Raw genomic sequence first — 19,195 nt, forward strand, 5'->3', positions numbered from 1 at the left:
TAATAGTGCTCGAAGAGAACTCTTTTGAGGAAGCAAGAATGGATTGATGCTATGGATAAGAAATGCATGTATTGGATATACTCAACAAACATAGGAACTTGCAAATTTACGAGAAGTTAAGCAACCAATTGGATGCTAGTGGGTGTACAAGATTAAGCATAATGCAGATGGTTCTATAAGCATAAACAAAGGTAGATTGGTTACCATTATGGCATTGTCTACAAAGAAACTTTCAGCCCAGTTTTCAAGTTAGTAGCCATGAGAACCATGATTGCATTAGCCACTCATAAGAAGTTGAGTAATGACACATTTGGAAGAAGAGGTTTTATTATTAGAAAGCAACCTTGGGCGGAAGGCATGTGTGTAACCGGCACAACTAGTGCAACCATCCAGATGTTTCAGAAATGCACCAGAACCTTCGATAGTACGTGTGAAAAAACAGCTCGTTTAAAAGCTTGTGCGTGGCAAATACCCTCACTCTCGTCACGAGCTAAACCAAAACACACAGACTCCATTGCTGCCTGAGCACAGACATGGCCTCTGTTAGCCCTAGCTTCGTTTCCATTTACAGGCCTTCTACTACTTCTTCTTCTTCTTCCTCAAATTTCAGGCTTTCCTCGGATAATCCAGTGGCAGGATTTTCGGGGCGAGGTATTTGTGCGGTGGCCAGGGCGACACAGAGCGGAAGATTTGCCTTGTCAGTTAACAGGAAGAAAGGCGCCATCTTTCAGAGCCTCAGACATGGAAATTTTATTTGGAGCAGGCCGCTGAAGCCACCGGGCTGGCGAGAGAAGAGAAGCTTGCGCGGGCTCATTCGCTGCGAGGCAGGCCAAGTAAGCAGCACTAACTATCTCTTTTTAGCTGGGTTATGGCATGCTTAGCATCCTCAAATTATGTTAATGCTTGCAGTCGTGGGGTATTTGGTACCTGATTATCCAGAATTTTTCTTGTATCAAGCAGACATTAGCATGCTTTGCCATTTGATTAGGTTGCTTTGCATCGGCCTTCAGCAAATGTATGATTAGCCAGATTAATTCTTATACTAAGCATACATTAGCGTTCATTGCCGTTCGGTTTCTTCACACGTTAGTATGCTTTGTTTACCTTTGATGCATTAACAACAAATGCATATATATGCTTTGCATTTAACTTTCAGCTGCATCTGATGCCTTATCCCATGCGTTTATTTGCTTTGCCTGCAGATAAGCCAAACAGATTTCACAGAGATGGCCTGGCAAGCTGTGGTATCATCGCCTGAGGTTGCCAAGGAAAGCAAGCAACAGATTGTGGAGACAGAACATCTGATGAAGGCATTACTGGAACAAAGAAATGGATTAGCGCGGCGCATTTTTGCAAAGGCCAATGTTGATAACAGTTCTCTGCTTCAAGCTACTGAGAGATACATTCAGAGGCAGCCAAAAGTGAGCTACTACCTCTTGCCTCCTTGTACCTAGTGTACTTTAAGTAAAGTACGTATTTAAAGGTGCATACCTTGCGCGCGCGCACGCAAACACACACAGAGTGCATGTGCTTACTCCATCATTTGATCAAACTCACATGGACACAAGAAGCCATGTTCTCCCTTAATCCAACACAAGTAAAAGACCACCATTTCCAAGGCTGCCTCTTGGTTGTTGCAAGATTGTCTAGACTGCCATGCCTCTAAATCCTATGTCTCTTGATAGACTAATTTGGTGTTGTAAGCTCCAACCTTGGACTTGGATGCAACCTTGGCCTTGGATGCAACCTTGGCCGAACGCAGAAGTGTAGGAGAATTCTCATTTCGGTATACATTCAAAACAACACATAGGGTCAGAGCCGTGCTCATTACAATATTTACACACTTGAATCAAGGAACATACATAAGTACACAGATGTAGGTGTGCAAATTTGGTTTGATCAGGTTCACATTAGGACTACAATTTTGGCAAAACATAAAGGCAATCGTGGGGGCTCAAATTTTGTTTCGCAAGAAATGATTCAGTCGTATTTATAGCAGATTGTGCTGAAAAATTCTGTAATGTGCCCTCATCGTTGCTTGAGTCTGCCTTTCACCTTCAAAGGAGGATAGAAATTTAGTTTGATGATTTATCTATGAAGATTTGTATATTGAGGTGACATATGTTTACACGAGACTTACACATGAACCTGCACTTACTCTTGGCACCCTGATGATGTGAGGGGGGATATCATTGCAGGAATTCTATGTTATGCATGTTGGAGTTGATGTTTTGAAGCTTTGTGAGTAGACTCTCATTGAGTCAAGATCACACTTTAGTTTTTTGTTAAGTTTGAGAAATAACTTGAACTTTCCATTTGTATATATAGGTCCTGCTAATTTCCTCTTTTTTTTAGCAATGTAAAGAGCATCTTCATGACTAGCTATGTGCGGGGCTAAAATTGCTACCTACTTGGGGGACACACAATTTTTTTTATTTTGTGAGATCTTTGTGAGTCACCTAAAATTGCTGCTTGCTGAGCATTTTCATGACTCACTAAGTCTAAGGGACTTAGAGAGCTACTTGCTCGTGACACAGGTTATCGGTGAAACAAGTGGATCCATGTTAGGTCGTGATTTGGAGGCATTAATCGATAGAGCTAGAGGTTTCAAGAAGGAATACGCTGATTCATTCATATCAGTTGAGCATTTAGTTCTTGCCTTTGCGCAAGACAAGCGTTTTGGTCAGCAGTTGTTCAAAGATTTCCAAATCAGCCAAAAAGCCCTTGCTTCAGCTGTACAGGCGATCCGAGGGACTCAGAAGGTCATAGATCAGGGTATGCCATTTTTAATCCAGGGCTTGCTGTACACATTGGAGTTCCAAGTATTTGTTTGTTCAGTCATCATTAGGTGTTCTTTTCCACTGTGCAGATCCTGAAGGAAAATATGAAGCTTTGGAAAAGTATGGGAAGGATTTGACTGAAATGGCTAGGCAAGGCAAGTTAGATCCGGTTATTGGGAGAGATGATGAGATTCGGCGGTGTATTCAGATCCTTTCAAGAAGGACAAAGAACAATCCAGTCCTGATAGGAGAGCCTGGAGTTGGAAAAACTGCAATCTCTGAAGGGTATGGCTTTGATGTTGAATATCCTTTAACTTGCTAGAGAAAATACAAAGAAGATCCTTGTATGATTTACCAAAGGCATCTTGTTTTTTTTTGTAGCACATTAGAATTTTAATCACTTATTATCATTTTTTTGCCTTTGCAGGTTGGCACAAAGAATTGTACAGGGGGATGTTCCAGAAGCGTTGATGAACAGAAAAGTATGAGATTCACCATGAAGCTAGTTTATTCTATTTTATCGTAGTTGGATCTCTTGAAAAGGGGTTGGGTAACTCTCTCTGCATGTCTGTATGCATGCATATTTGTAACTCTCTCTGCATGACTGTATGCGTGCATATTTGTCTATCTATCTATATATGTCTGTGTGATGTGTGGTATGTCTGTCTGTATATGTGTATGTTTGGGAATATATGTTTATGTCTTTATATTTGTGTGTGTGTGTGTGTGTGGTGTGTATGTATGTTTATGTGTGTATGTATGGGAATATATGTTTATATGTGTATATATGGGAATATATATATGAGTGTGTGTGTACGAATGTGTATATATACGGACACATGTTTGTATGTATGTCTATGTATGTATGTATGTGTAAACATATGTTTGCATGTATGTCTATAATATACATATGTATATGTGTGCGTGTGTGTGGGGGGGAAAGAAGGACATCGGGCCGTTTTGGAGGGTCAAAAGGTCTGAAATGTGCCTCAGCCAATTCGGCGGTTTCTTTCCAAAACAGCAGTCATTTCAGCCATTTCCTTGGCATATCAGCCATTTCCTGATAACATCTACAGATTCCCAAGCAAAAGTCATCAGTCATCGAGTCTCCCGTCATATACCCTCCCATTTTCTTTCATCTCCATGTGTTTCTCTGCTCCCTATTCTTCTCCTCTCTCCCCCTTGACATGGTGTTCCCTGTTTCAACTTTCAACACCCTCAAAATTGCCATTTTCATTTCCATTTCTGTTTCCGTTTCACATAACTATGGAGTATAACTATATTGTGTGCGCATGCATGCATTCATACATCCATGCATCCACCGATCTGTGCATGCATACACATACATACGCACATACCTACATACATACATACACACATGCACACATACATAGTACATTCGTGTATGTATGGATGTGTGTGTGTGTGTGTGTGTGTGTGTGAGAGAGAGAGAGAGAGAGAGAGAGAGAGAGAGAGATTCTGATTGTCTTTGCAAATTGATGGCAGCTTATATCCCTGGACATGGGATCTCTAATTGCTGGTGCAAAGTATCGTGGAGAGTTTGAGGACAGGCTGAAAGCTGTGCTTAAAGAAGTTAAAGATTCAGATGCTCAAATTATTCTTTTCATTGATGAGATACACACTGTTGTAGGGGCAGGTATATAAATATATACATCTATGTACTTATGATGATGTATGGATTTAAGGGGTTAATCTAATATCAGTTGTGAGCTCTTGTTGCAGGTGCAACAAATGGAGCCATGGATGCTGGGAATTTGTTGAAGCCAATGCTTGGTCGAGGGGAGCTTAGATGTATTGGAGCAACAACCCTCGATGAGTACAGGAAATACATAGAGAAAGATCCAGCATTAGAGCGCCGCTTTCAACAAGTTTATGTAGACCAGCCATCGGTGGAAGACACAGTTTCCATACTTCGAGGTTTGCGTGAGCGGTATGAGCTACACCATGGGGTTCGAATCTCAGATAGTGCATTAGTTGAGGCAGCATTGCTTGCAGATCGATACATTAGTGATCGGTTTCTTCCTGACAAAGGTATTTATCAGTTTAGTACTACTTTCTTTTCTAAAGAAATTCCTGTTAGCTGCCAGTTTCCTTTTACTTTGAATGCAGATGAAGTATCTTTGTCAGTAAAGAAATATTTGTGAGTCTGATCTGTGAATATGTTTCGGTGTCGTGTGGAGCCATTCTATGGCTAAAGGAAAGTGTCATTGATAAGGCAGTCCTAGTACCTAAAAGAGGAGTAAGTGTAGGTTAAAGTTGGAAGCCAACTTTTTTAAGTAAGTTTTGGCATTTTTCTTAAAAATGCTCATCTCAGTCCCTTACATGAAGAGGTGTGGCTACTGTTTAGGCACAGGTTTCTGCAAAAAAGGGCCATTACTACAAGCACAGGGTGACCATCTTCTTGCCTCTTCATGAGAGGCTTGCGCTAGTGATCACAGACACGTTTTTGGATTGTTCCTAGGGTTGAACATTTTGGTGGGGCTTTGGCTGTGGACATGCATGATGTACAGTAGGAACATGCTCATGAGCATCAGGTTATGGATAGCTTGTGTTTGGTTAGCTTTTTAAGCTGATTGGCGACGAGGGCTAGTAATGAGTTGGAGTCAATGAAGCCACTGAGATGGCTTGGACCTTATCCTTAAAGGTTGCGTTGGACATGGCTGAGCGCGAAGTTGATTAACCACGGTCCTTGATGAGCATAGAAAGATGAACACGAAGTTCTCTCTTTGTGCTAGGAGGTTCTTACTATGTGGGATTCAGATAAGAGTCTGCACGTTATTCCTTGGGTCGGCGTTATGACGGGATGTTTAATCATTCCATTGGGCATACACTGGATCATTTGGGAATCTCTTAAATATCTGTTTTTTGGTACTTACATTCTTTTTGTTAAAAAAACCCCTATATAATGAATTCAATTCATGAGAATTGCCAAATTGTGTGGAATTTGTTGAAATTTTATGTTGCATACTCAATGTCTTCTACGTGGTGAAATCGAAGATTCATGATAGTTGGTAGAAGTGCTCTACTTTGGTATTGCCTTCTACACAGACACATGTAGAGGTAGAGGTAGTCATTATCTAGAGGCTGAGGTGCATGCTAGTTTGGAAGCCAAAATCATGGGCATCAACAACAACAAGAATCTAATGTACAAATAGGTGGAAGAGGCTACTCTAGAGGTAGCGGGAGCTAGAGGTGTTGAGGCGGATGGCAAAGAAGCCAGAGTGGAAATAGCATGGAGTGTTATTACTCCTTCTCTAGCCCTGAAAAACAGATTGTGATCGGGAATCCGGATTCTCAGCGAGAGGGTTGGAGGCTGGATCAAAGCCATGCTGGCAATGTGTGGAAAACGCCTAGGCCGTGCGCAACCATAGTCACAAAAAAACCCGTTTCTAACTTGTGAAACCTCGAAACCTTGAAACTTCAAAACAGTTTCAAAAACCCTCGAAACCCTTTGCGATATGATAGTTTTGCCCAAATTTCAAGTTTTTTTTTAAATTTTTAAATTTTTAAATTTTTAAATTTTTGGTTTTTGAGGTTTTTTGACATTGCTCTCTTGGTTGAAACATGCCCCTAAAACTTGCCAATAGGGGGTTGCAAGGAAAAATCTTGTCCATGTGCAACTCCCCTTGGTCTAAAAAAACCTCAAAACTGAAAGAAAATCATGTTCTTGTGTGACTCCCCTTGGCTACATATATATCCTAAATTGATGATTCTCTTGTCCCATTGAAAAATGCTTTGAGAACTACCTTCTAATGACCCACAGCTGCATTGGATTCGTCCATTTGAAACCTTCAAAACGTATGTATATGTATGTATATATACGTATGTATATATACATAAATACACACACACACACACACACACACACACACACACACACACACACACACATAAATATGTATATACATATATAAAAATGTATATTAAAATGATCGTCAGTTGCACTGGATTCGTCCATTCAAAACCTTCGAAATGTATGTATGTGTATATATATGTATATAATTTTTCGAAACCTACGTTTTTTTTTAGTGACGGACTTCGAAACCTCGAAACGTTTCTTGTGACTATACGCGCAACGCAAAGGGGCTTAGCTGTGGTCCAAAGTAGCCGGGGTGTTGAACTCTGCCTGGTAGTTGTCGTGCCCGAGGGTATGGATATCCATGATCTTGTCTAGCTTGCCAAGGAGGCTGGCCTAGAGCAAGTCACGAAGCTAGCTGCAGGCTGGGTGGCTACTCACAATCTTGCATACAAGTGTTGAGGCTCCGAGGGAGGCTACTGTTGATGCTAGGAGTTGGATGTCCACTTTAGAGAAAAGGAAGGGGACTGCGGCCTCGGTCAGGGATGACGGATAGTCTGCCATGGAGTCCTCTTGAAGGGAGGAAACTGACACCTGTTGAAAGAAGAACAGCCCAAGCGCAAAAAACCTGCTGAGAGGGAAGTTGAGGGGGTGTGACGGGAGGAGGAAGAAGGGAGGTAGAGAGCAGCAAAGGAGGAAGGACTCCAAGCCGGGAGAGGCGGCGATGGATGGACGTGCGGGGGGGCACCAAGGCGGGTGTGCGAGGAGGGGGGAAAGACGTAGAAGGGGAGGGGTGCGCACACAGGAGGAAGGAAGGAGGCAATGAAGAGGGGGGAGACAATGGAGAGGAAGGGTGGCAAGAGTGAAGCGAAGGAGGAAGCTGGGGCGAGCAGGAGGCGAGGCCGTGCAAGAGAGGCAGATGGGCAGACAGCAAACAGGCAGCAGGGCGGAAGGCAGGGCACACAGGAGGCAAGGTGTGGAAGGTAGCGCGCAGGAGGGTAGGAAGGGAAGGCGGAAGAAAGTGCTGGCGGACAGGTGCGTTGAGGAGGGAGGTGGGGGCAGTGCGAAGGAGGACATGGAAGAGGGGGGGCAGGTGCGCAGAGGGGGGAAGCTTCAGCTCGTTGCTCTTCGTAATGTTTTCTGTCACCAGCTTGGAAATTTCCCAGTATGAAAGGGGTCTTGTGGACTCTAGGATGTCTGAATATTTGGAAAGTACAAGCTTTGGGAATGGGGAATTATCCTAGAATACAAAGGACCACACTTCTAAAATTTAGGAGAGTTGCTATTTTTGGCCCAACTCCAATGGAAATTCTGTTTGCGTCATTACATCTCGAATTGAGCAGATACCAAGAGTTGGCAAAGTGCCTATGACAGAATGTCTACCGGTTGGGATATTTTTAGAGAGAAAGTTTATGGAAGGATCCATCTCTTAGATTGGGACATGTGGCAAGAAAGTGGATCAAAGTGAGACAAGTGGCCTGACACTTGTTAGAAAGTGGATCAAAGTGAGACAAGTGGCCTCACACTTGTCACTTCAGCTATTGTGTGGCTCTCCACTTGTCATTGTAGCCTTCTCTTGCCATTTTAGCTCATGGGAGGCCCAAATCTATAAATTGGAGCCCAAATCTATGAATCGGCTCCACCCACTTGAGTGGGCCTCGGGTATGTACGGGAAAAAAAAATCTATAAATTGGAGCCCCCTCTCTTCATTAATAGAGGCTCTCTTGGTGTACACTAGCCTCTACCACCGTTACAGGCTGCCCTAATGATGGCTACTCTCTTTCTCTCTATCTTGAAGGCTGAATACCGGCTGTTGGGGATTGTTTTGGAGCCTTCCATCGCGAAGAAATATTGAAGGCAAGGGTATTTAATCATTTATTATGATTTCTAGCCATTGTACTTGTTGTACTAGCCCTTGTACTAGTTGTATCAACTTTTGTACTTGCTGTACGACCCATTGTATCAGCTATACCAACTTTTGTACTTACTATACCAGCCACTGTACTTGCTGCACTAGTCACTGTGTACATGTACCAGCATTTGTACTTGTTGTACCAGTCATCGTACCGGCTACACCAGCCATTGTACCTACTGTACCAGCTGAATGGAGAGTTGTACTTGTTGTACCAGCTCTATTGCATGAAGATCCGTGGTTTTTGGGGAAGAATCAGTACCCACACGGAGGTATATGGATTATATTGTTGGCTCGGCATTTCTATAGCCTATGTTCCGGCTTGGTTGCCTCGTGTTGGGTTGTGTTATGGCATTTGTATATGGATAATCCGGCATCTCTCGTGGGGAGAGTAAGACCCTCAAAGCTTGTACATGATATTATTCCCCTTGGGTAATAAAATACTCTAAGGGGGGAGGGGGGGGGTTGGTCCATTACGGCCTCTATGTGGTGTCACGTGTGCAAGCTCCATTTTCAACGTTTGTGGATGTTTTGTCTAGCTTTTAAATGCTTTAATATGTATTGATGGTATCAACAAGTGTGTCAAAGATCCTAGTCCCCTGGGCACCGCCGCGAGTTTCATTGGTATCAGAGCATAGGCTTTTTTGGAAGCGGAGGCTTCTTTCTATCAATAAGGAAGAGAAAAGATCTCAAGTGGGAACCACACTTACTATCATTGATGTTAAGCATGGCTAGTCACTTTATAGCTTATGAAACAAGAGCATGAGCAGAAGACAGCTTGTTGATCTAAGGATTTATGAATTCACAAAATTTTATTTTGGAAGTGTGGAGTTGGCTTTATGTGCACACGTTTAGCACTCTTTCCATATGGATATTGTGGATTATATTATCAAGCTTACAGGCAAGCTATATGGAGATATATCTTGGGATATCTTAAGGATATAGTGAGGAGATATTTCTTTTGGCTTCATGACCAACATGGCAAAGAAAAGCTAAGTATACTTTGAGTTTGCAAAGTTGGTGCTTTGGCTATTTACTATGAAGTGTTTTTAATGTTCACTAACCCTTGTATAGCCATGCAAGGAGAAAGGTGGTGGTGTTTGCCTTGAGATGGTTTCAGGGAAACATTGTTTATGGCTCCCTTTATTGGGATGGATTATATCTATGGAGATTTCTTTCTTGGACGAGATTTATAGATATTGGGCTTCACAAGCAATTTCTATGGACGAATCTGTCCGAGTTTATAGAGCAGAAATCTTTGGATATCTCATGGATATGATGCTTTTATGATAAAGTCCACCTCTACTCCAAGGTGTGTGGTTAGCACGGAGTATGTGGTAAGAGTTATGGTATACAAGGATTATGGTATACAGGTCTATGGATTCCTGGACTTCTTCTCTAGGGATTTGGTCCTACATGCTCTCTTGAAGATTGTTTCTACCATGTGTGGGTGGAACAATAGAGAGCAGATGGAAGGGAACATGGGCACTTCAAGGGTAGTGACAAGCACAACATACCCTACGTAGTGTTCTCTTGTCCTACGTGCTCTCTTGAAGATTGTTTCTACCATGTGTGGGTGGAACAATAGAGAGCAAATGGAAGGGAACATGGGCACTTAAGAGGGTAGTGTGAGTTGGTGGCCGAAATGCCTATAAACTGTGTGTAGCAGAAATGCTTATGGAACACCAAGCTGTCTATGCCTGCGAGTGAGTTTTATCTTGTTACTTGAGTTCACCTCTCATCCAAGGTGTGTGGTCAGAGTACCAACACGGAGTGCAAGTGGTAAAGTGGACATGACGCCTGGTTGGCACGGAACTTATGTCTATGCCAAGGGTCATGTGGACTGATGCCTTGTTGGCAGGAGACTTATTTTGTCTCGCCCATTTACTTAGGACGTAATTATGATATCTGGACTTATGGGACTGTTTTGTCTCACCCATTTATTTGGGACATGGATTTATTTATTTTTAAAAGCCATATTAGAATCACTATCTTCCCATACAGAGGCTAAGAGGTTCATTGTTCATCTCACCATGCATGTGGATTCATGTTGGGATTGTGAGAGGGCAATTCAATGAACACTCCACCATACACGTGGATTCGTGTTGCGATTGTGGAGTGAGTGTTTCATTGTTTCCACACCATGCTTGTTGATCAGAGTTGGGATTATATGGGAGAACATGGGATCTGTTGGGATTGGGAGAAAGGATTGCCAGAACTATGGAGAACCAGCTTTTCTGTCACCATGGTTTGTGCTCTTGAATGACACGAGTTTGTGTGCATAGCACATGTTTCTGTGCGAGACACTAGTTTCTTGTGCATGGCACTTATTTAAGTATCTTAGCACCTGGTTGGTGATTTTCATTGGCATATGATTATGTCATTGATAATTTTGATATTGGTATTATGGAGACTTATTTAGTCTCACCCATTTCTTTGGGACATGGATTCTTCAATTATATTAGATTTTTGAGTCTGTCTCGTCTCGCCCACTTGATGGGACATGATTATATCTTGAATATATGGCTTCAAGCTTAAAGTTGCGGATAACTTTTAAGAAGCTGGGGAGGATGTCACCAGCCTAGAAATTTCCCAGTATGAAAGGGGTCTTGTGGACTCCAGGATGTCTATATTTGGAAAGTACAAGCTTTGGGAATGGGGGATTATCCTAGAATACAAAGGACCACACTCCTAAAATTTATGAGAGTTGTTGTTTTTGGTCCGACTCCGATGGAAATTTTGTTCACGTCATTATATCTCGAATTGAGTAGATACCAAGAGTTGGCAAAGTGCCTATGAGACAGAATGTCTACCAGTTGGGATATTTTTAGAGATAAAGTTTATGGAAGGACCCATCTCTTAGATTGGGATATGTGGCAAGAAAGTGGATCAAAGTGAGACAAGTGGCTTGACACTTGTTAGAAAGTGGATCAAAGTGAGACAAGTGGCCTCACACTTGTCACTTCAGCTATTGTGTGGCTCTCCACTTGTCATTGTAGCCTTCTCTTGCCATTTTAGCTCATGGGAGGCCCAAATCTATAAATTGGAGCCCTCTCTCTTTATTAATAGAGGCTCTCTTGGTGTACACTAGCCTCTACCACCGTTACAGGTGTCCTAATGATGGCTACTCTCTTTCTCTCTATCTTAAAGGCTGCCCATGAAGAATACCGGCTAATGGGGACTGTTTTGGAGGCTTCCATCGCGAAGAAATACTGAAGGCAAGGGTATTTAATCATTTATTATGATTTCTAGTCATTGTACTTGTTGTACTAGCCCTTGTACTAGCTGTACCAGCTTCTGTACTAGCTGTATCACCCATTGTACCGGTTGTACTAGCTTTTGTACTTGTTGTACCAGCCACTGTACCTACTGTACTAGTCACTATACATGCTGTACTAGCATTTGTACTTGCTGTATCACCCATCGTACCGACTACAATAGCCATCGTACCTATTATTGTACCAACCATTGTACCGGTTGTACCAACCATTGTACCTGTTGTACCGGCTGAATGGAGAGTTGTACTTGCTGTACCAGCTCTATTGCATGAAAACCCGTGGTTTTTGGGGAAGAATCAGTACCCACACGGACGTATATGGATTATATTGTTGGCTCGGCATTTCTACAGCCTATGTTCCGGCTTGGTTGCCTCGTGTTGAGTTGTGTTATGGCATTTGTATATGGATAATCTGGCATCTCCCGTGGAGAGAGAAAGGCCCTCAAAGCTTGTACATGATATTATTCTCCTTGGGTAATAATACTCCAAGGGGTAGGGGTTCGGCCCATTCCGGTCTCTATGTGGTGTCACGTGTGCAAGCTCTATTTTCAGCATTTGTGGATGTTTTGTCCAGCTTTTAAATGTTTTAATATGCATTGATGGTATCAACAAGTGTGTCAAAGGCCCTAGTCCCCCGGGCACCGCCGCGAGTTTCATTTTCTGATATAAGTGAGTTTGGGCTCAGTTTTGATGATTATGAGGTATCCACGCGATGGAGGGAGATCTACTAAGGTGTGCAGGACCTCGGGGTCAGTGTAGTTGTAGGCAGGTAGGCAGTTTGGTGGTATGTGAAAGAGCATCACAGGTTGTAGGCCCAAAGCACAAAGTGTAGAAGGGTGGAAACAATTGATTATTGCTGAAAATGAGCATGAGGGAAGCCCGTAGGTGTTTACAAGCATAAGAGACTATTGCTACAGCCAATGACCTCGAATGAGATGAAAAGTGAGAGGAAGGGTGAGAACCCTTAGATATCCCTCCAGAGAGCTGGTCGGCCAGCTGTTAGCAGGCCAAAAGCTGTCCATTAGCATAAAATGCTATAAATTTTAAAATCCCTAAAAAATGGTAGAAAATCCCAAATAATATCTGCGAGATATGCCAATACAAGGTCTCATAAAATGACCAGTACAAGCATGAAAAAAGGTGATGCATGAAAAAAGGTGATGTAGACCCTCTGGAGATTATATATTCCAACAGTATGGGGTGCTAGGGTGTGTTGTCAGGTGATGACTCATGTCAATTTGACCTCAAGTTTGGGGGTGGTTCCAGAAGGGAGCCAGGGAGCCTATGGCTGGGAGGAGGGTCCCTAGCCATAATCTATTGCGGTGTCTTCGATCCAGGCTCGATGCAGATTATTCCAACCCTGATAGAGTTTCTCGGTATTTGATTCTAACATTTACCAGCATGATTTTGGTCTTCTGGACAGTGACCTTCATCAGTCCCACTGTGCTGACAACAGTGTTTACCAAGATACAGTTCTTGATTATCCTTGACAAAGTAAACCATGATGACCATATCAGTACTCTCTACAATAAAGAGAGAGATTGCTGGACAGGCTCCATATCTTTGTGTACGCATATTTGGGCGGAGGAAGGGAAAGGAAGAGGGAGAGGGGGCTTAACTACTAAAACCATGGCTCAGCCTAGCCTTCTCATGGCTTCGCCCAGCCTGCTAAGCATACAGGTTAAGCGGACCTGTAACAAGTTCTAACTATAGCTGAGTAAGGTCTAAATTTTTTCTGGATTAGCATGAAGTGCATGTAACAAGTTGCAACCATGGCTGATTAAAGGTCTACCCTTTTTTTTTGGGGACTAACACGAAATGCTAAATGCCCTCTTTTTGTTGAATTTCATGGTATATAGTTCTGTAAATGTCTCTGATAAATCTTCTGGGTGCTGTGCTGTAGCAATCGATTTGGTTGATGAAGCAGCTGCCAAGTTAAAGATGGAAATAACTTCAAAGCCCACTGCATTAGATGAAATAGATAGATCAGTATTGAAGCTTGAGATGGAGCGTCTTTCTCTTACAAATGATACAGACAAGGCCTCGAGAGATAGACTCAATAAAATCGAAGCTGAGTTGGAGCTTTTAAAGCAAAGGCAGAAAGAGCTTACTGATCAATGGGAGCATGAAAAATCAGTCATGACTCGCATTCAATCAATCAAAGAAGAGGTATTATTTTGCAGTACCTGTTTCTATTGTTTCTCATACTTAAAGGGCCTTTCCAGAGAGATTTTCCGCCCCCATCAGATGAGCGAGGGCTGGACAGGAAGATTTTACACCTATCAGAGACCAATGAGTGAGAGCTCCCTTTTTTGTAAGCCGGGGTTTTTGTGTGGAAAGAGTCAAGACCCCAAGGGAGGGAAAAACAAAGTTGCCAAGTTTAATTTGTTAGGATGAATGAAAGTGTGTGCATTCGAGGGAGAAGGTGGATGTGCTTTTGGGGTTTAAAGTTGTAGTTCGTTGTTTTTATTATGCTTATTATTTCTTTGTATCTTGCCAAATTGGAGAGCAGATTGACCGGGTGAATATCGAGATCCAGCAGGCAGAACGTGACTATGATCTTAATAGGGCTGCGGAGCTGAAATATGGCAGTCTAATGTCACTCCAGAGACAATTAGAGGCAACTGAGAAGGAATTGGATGAGTACCAGAGCACAGGCAAGCCTATGCTCAGAGAAGAGGTGACTGGTAATGACATCTCTGAGATTGTTAGCAAGTGGACTGGGATTCCGGTTTCAAAGCTTCAGCAGTCAGAAAGAGAGAAGCTTCTGTATCTAGACGTTGAACTACACAAGAGAGTTGTGGGACAAGATCCAGCAGTGAAGTCAGTTGCTGAAGCCATTCAACGCTCACGTGCAGGGCTGTCTGATCCCAATAAGCCTATTGCTAGTTTTATGTTCATGGGTCCAACAGGAGTGGGTAAGACAGAGCTAGCTAAAGCCCTGGCTTCATACCTGTTCAACACGGAAGAAGCACTTGTCAGGATTGATATGAGTGAGTATATGGAGAAACATGCTGTATCACGTCTTATTGGAGCACCTCCAGGGTATGTTGGCTATGAGGAGGGTGGGCAGCTTACTGAAGCTGTTCGTAGAAGACCTTATGCAGTCATTCTGTTTGATGAGATTGAGAAGGCACATTCAGACGTGTTCAACATTTTTCTCCAGATCTTGGATGATGGAAGGGTGACCGATTCGCAAGGGAGGACTGTAAGCTTCAGCAACACAGTTATCATTATGACTTCAAACATTGGATCTCAATACATTTTGAACATGGAAGGTGGTGATGGATCAGTTGAAAACACATATGAGATTATGAAGAACCGGGTGATGGATGTTGCAAGAGCAACGTTTCGTCCTGAGTTCATGAACCGTATTGATGAATATATTGTCTTCCAACCACTGGACCGGGAACAGATTAGCAGCATTGTAAAGCTACAGGTAATTAATATTTCAACTCTTAATCTGACCTGCATTGTTTATAGGAGTTGAGCCTCCTAGATGAGATTAAATGAGTAGGTATGATCCATATGATGGGCCACGACTCCCGAGTGCAGGGAACAATTTGATCAGGGTTTAAAATCCTGATTTTTATATTTTATGTTCTTATAAGGTGAATTTGGGCATGTTTCTGGATTCATCTAGGTATATATATTTATGTTTTACTTAATAAGATTGTTTCTTTTACATTAAATTTCTATAAGTAGCAGCTGATTAACAACTCCAAATGTTGGCTTAACAGCTGGAGCGCGTGCAAAAGAGATTGAAGGAAAAGAAGATAACTATCAAAGTGAGCGATAGTGCTGTGCATCTTCTTGGAAGCTTGGGTTATGATCCCAACTATGGAGCTAGGCCAGTCAAACGTGTTATCCAACAAAATGTGGAAAATGAACTTGCGAAGGGCATCTTGCGTGGAGATTTCAAAGAAGACGACACGATATTTGTTGATACAGAGCTCTCTGCCTTCGCCAGTGGTCAGCTTCCTCAGCAAAAGCTGGTTTTTCATAAATTATCAGTCCGAGAGAGCTCCCCACAAGATGTTGATGGTATAGCTTTAGCGCAGAATTAAGTTGAGATGAAGTTCAGGATGTGTAGATAGTCCAAAAAAAATGTTGTAAAATGCGTGGAAAAATATATATGGTGAAGGGAAACTATTTAGAAAGCTGTCAAAGGATTGACATTTTGTATACTAAGTAATAAATGGAGATCAAGGTCTTTGGTATTCTACTGAGATCATAGCAGGACTTGGAAATGTTAGTAAACGAGCTTGTATAGAAATCTCTACCCAACCTCCTTGCTTACCCATGAAACCATGCTTCACATATCACTTCATAGTTTAACCCTCTTCCATCGGGAACCCCCAATCCACCTCACTTACTCATGAAGTTATGCTTCACGTATTGTTTCATAGGTTAAAACCTCTTTGCTACCAAAAACCTGTGTGCTTGATACCAAGTTACATTGGGAATTGGAGCTGAAGAGCATGTACTTGATACCAAAAACCTCTGTGCTTGATACCAAGTTTCATTGGGAATTGGAGCTGAAGAGCAGCATTACTTGGTACTAGAAGTTTCTTTCTAGTTACGTGGGCAAACACGATGCAAATGAGAGTATTATTTATGTGGGTAAATGTTTTGATTATCTCCTCACAAATTAGTTGTTCCAGTGTGATTTCTTCGCTGATGGCTCTAATGCAAAAAATATAACATCCAAGCGGATAGAAAAATCGCCTAGATATTTTTTTAAAAAAATTGTTAGTGAGGAAAATAACCACCCAAAAAGGGAAGTTTCTAAACTTTGTGCTTTTAGTAATATGCAGACATGTCAGTGTGCATTCGACAGCATGCAGTGCGACGTCGTTTATTGCTTTACATGTGGTAGCTTTCTAGGCCATGGCATGGTGATGCTCCGATTTGCTGGTGGTTTTACCTTCATGTGCAGTCGATGGTGTGCGATCTCCATGGCAAGCTTCGAGGCCATGGCATGGTGTTGGTTCGATTTGCCGGTGCTGTTCAGCGTGCAGTATGATGTCGTTTGTTGCTTTGCAGGTGGCAGCTTTTTGTGCGATCAGCATGGCAAGCTTCTACCTATGGCATGGTGATGGTCCGATTCGTGGGTGCGTTGACAATGTGCAGTTTGACATCGTCTGCTGATGCTTTGCATGTGGTGGCTTTTTGTGCGATCTCCATGGCAAGCTTCTAGGGCATGGCATGGTGATGATCCGATTTGCGGGTGCTGTGACCTTCACGTGCGCAGTATGATTTCTGGCATGCTTTCGTTCTAGTGTTTTGGATGTGGGATGTTCCGTGTAGTGGCCATCTGAAGCTTCTAGCAAATGCCAAGTGGTCTATGTGGTTGCTTCTGCAGCGATCTTGATCTCGTTGTGTATGGATCAGCATGCTCTTTTCCTTGTCTATTAGGTGACGTTGAATGTCGGTAGAGGATGGCCGTCATGTGCCCGCAACACTTGCGATAGGTTTGTGTCATTTCTTTTTTTAGCCGCTTGGTCGGCGGCGGGGCTATTTATAAGGATCTTGCCGTCCTACTTGTTCATGTGCTTGTAGCGATGGTGCCGAAAAGGTTTGCTCTTCGTGATGTAAGTAATTCCGTGCCTGCTCTACCATCACCTTGTCTTCTCTCTCACGAACTAGAGCCAAAGCTGTCTATTGTTCAAAGAAATGCGCTTGCAAATCGTCAATCTTTGAGGATACTCACGCCCCGCACGTGCGTGCACAATATGCTTGTGAAGAGGAAAGCAAGATTGTTAGGTTTGTTTCTTGTACATTTTACAAGCATGGAACTCCGCAACGAGCATAGAACTCTGTGTTGGATTGGTTGTGTGTGTGTTGAACAACCATCAAAGTTTCTTTTTTGTGTGTTGAGCAAACATGATCGCGTGGTCTTTTGCCATAACTGATTACACGGGTTTGTCTTTTAAACAAAGATGATTGCAAGCTCTTCTGACACTCCCAACACGAAAGGCAAGAAGGTTGTATCAGATCCTTTTGTTAGCAAATTGCTTGAAATTCCCTCTTGCAAAGAAGAACAAACTTTTCAAAGTCTTTGTGACAGCGGCGATTCGAAACGGTGATATAGATGTATCCTATTGGGAGCCTTTTGAGGAGTTTGTTTTGAAACAGTGATATAGATGTATCTTACTGGGATCCTTTTGAGGAGTTTGTTCGTATGGAGTGTCTTAAAGGGATGCTCGCATTAGAGAAGTGCTGAACGCTAAACCACCTTCACTTACAAATAGTGGTTTCTCTAATGGCACCCTCGTTAATAAGTATTGGCAAGTTGATAAAAAGGTACATTCAATGGGAATTCTTCAAACTTGAAGGAGGCTTGGTGGCTTGTGCCAAATCCACATGCTCACTTTCGAAGGTATGCTCGGTTATTTCATGAAGGATCTACATAAAAACCATTTCAAGTTTTTTTCCACATTGTTTCATCTGAAGAAATAACTTGTGGCCGACAACTGAATGCTCTGTATGGTCAAGGAAATCTAAAGAATAAGGTATGCCTATCTCTCACCAGTCAATCTGTTCAAGCATGCATGTGTTTATGGAGAATTACGTACCCAATAAATTTGGTGCGACGCTCGAAACACTCTGCTTCGAAATATTACCATGCTACATCATGGATCATACCTAAAACATGCAATGGTATGGATAGAAAGCCAGCTTCATCAATTTGGAAAGTGATGAAAATCCCACACTTCATGCAATGCACTGACATTAAAAGTATTTTCTACATAGACATACTGACAAAAAAGTATTTCTACCCAAACAATACACAAGAAAAAACCATGGAAGTGATCATGACAGTGATGAATGCAACGAGGCACGTAGTCGTCAGAATCCAGTAATAGTCGATACCGAAGAAGAGTCTGTGACGGAAGAAGAACTACATTTATGTGCGGGAAAATATTGCAAAGTTTAAGGAAGCAATTATAAAAGGAGAAGATTACGTGCCTCTTCCTCTTGCCACTAGAAAATTTGCCGATTTGCCAAAGGAGGATGCTTGCTTTGTTTAAAGTATAGACTATGCTCTGATTTTCCCACAAAGGCTCTATTGGTTCTCTTTATGTACAATGTTTAATTTGGCTTCTCGTGTGAACTACTTTAAAATATCATGCAATTGAATATATATTGTGTTTGTAATTAATTTCACCTAGATTTTTGTGAACATTATAGCACTTAGGGTTTGAGTAGAGGTGGTGCTCCTTATGTTCTATTGATTAATGCTAAGTAAATGCGCATTAATATGCACACGAAAAGAGATGCACGCTATATTCCTATTGAGGAAAATATATCCGAAAGATAGCAGGCAACATGGAGCTCTATGTAAATAGAAAGAGAAGTAATTATTACCCGTTTGCAGTGTCTATGTAATTAAGGAGTTCAATGCA

The 19,195-nt window shown here is 42.2% G+C and overlaps 1 protein-coding gene across 1 annotated transcript; it reads left to right on the forward strand.

Moving 5' to 3' along the window:
• Window positions 1–406: 406 nt before the first annotated feature.
• On the forward strand, window positions 407–16,012 carry LOC147625312 (chaperone protein ClpB3, chloroplastic-like). Its single transcript, XM_086818640.1, has 10 exons — window positions 407–833; window positions 1,203–1,421; window positions 2,538–2,775; window positions 2,870–3,065; window positions 3,208–3,262; window positions 4,287–4,437; window positions 4,524–4,832; window positions 13,690–13,955; window positions 14,299–15,225; window positions 15,527–16,012. Exons 1-10 carry the CDS (start codon window positions 534–536, stop codon window positions 15,851–15,853), a joined length of 2,988 nt encoding a protein of 995 aa, XP_086674766.1. The 5' UTR covers window positions 407–533; the 3' UTR covers window positions 15,854–16,012.
• Window positions 16,013–19,195: the final 3,183 nt, after the last annotated feature.

Source organism: Cibotium barometz, chromosome 24 (assembly GCF_041138505.1).
Source record: "Cibotium barometz isolate CiBa-2024 chromosome 24, ASM4113850v1, whole genome shotgun sequence".
Lineage (NCBI taxonomy): Eukaryota > Viridiplantae > Streptophyta > Polypodiopsida > Cyatheales > Cibotiaceae > Cibotium > Cibotium barometz.

What these genes read in the sequence shown, in the direction of transcription:
- LOC147625312 (XM_086818640.1), top strand. Translation starts at nt 534, where the DNA reads ATGGCCTCTGTTAGCCCTAGCTTCGTTTCCATTTACAGGCCTTCTACT. An exon ending in TTCGCTGCGAGGCAGGCCAA is followed by an intron (nt 834 to 1,202) that starts GTAAGCAGCACT and finishes CTTTGCCTGCAG; the next exon opens with ATAAGCCAAACAGATTTCAC. An exon ending in TTCAATCAATCAAAGAAGAG is followed by an intron (nt 13,956 to 14,298) that starts GTATTATTTTGC and finishes ATTGGAGAGCAG; the next exon opens with ATTGACCGGGTGAATATCGA.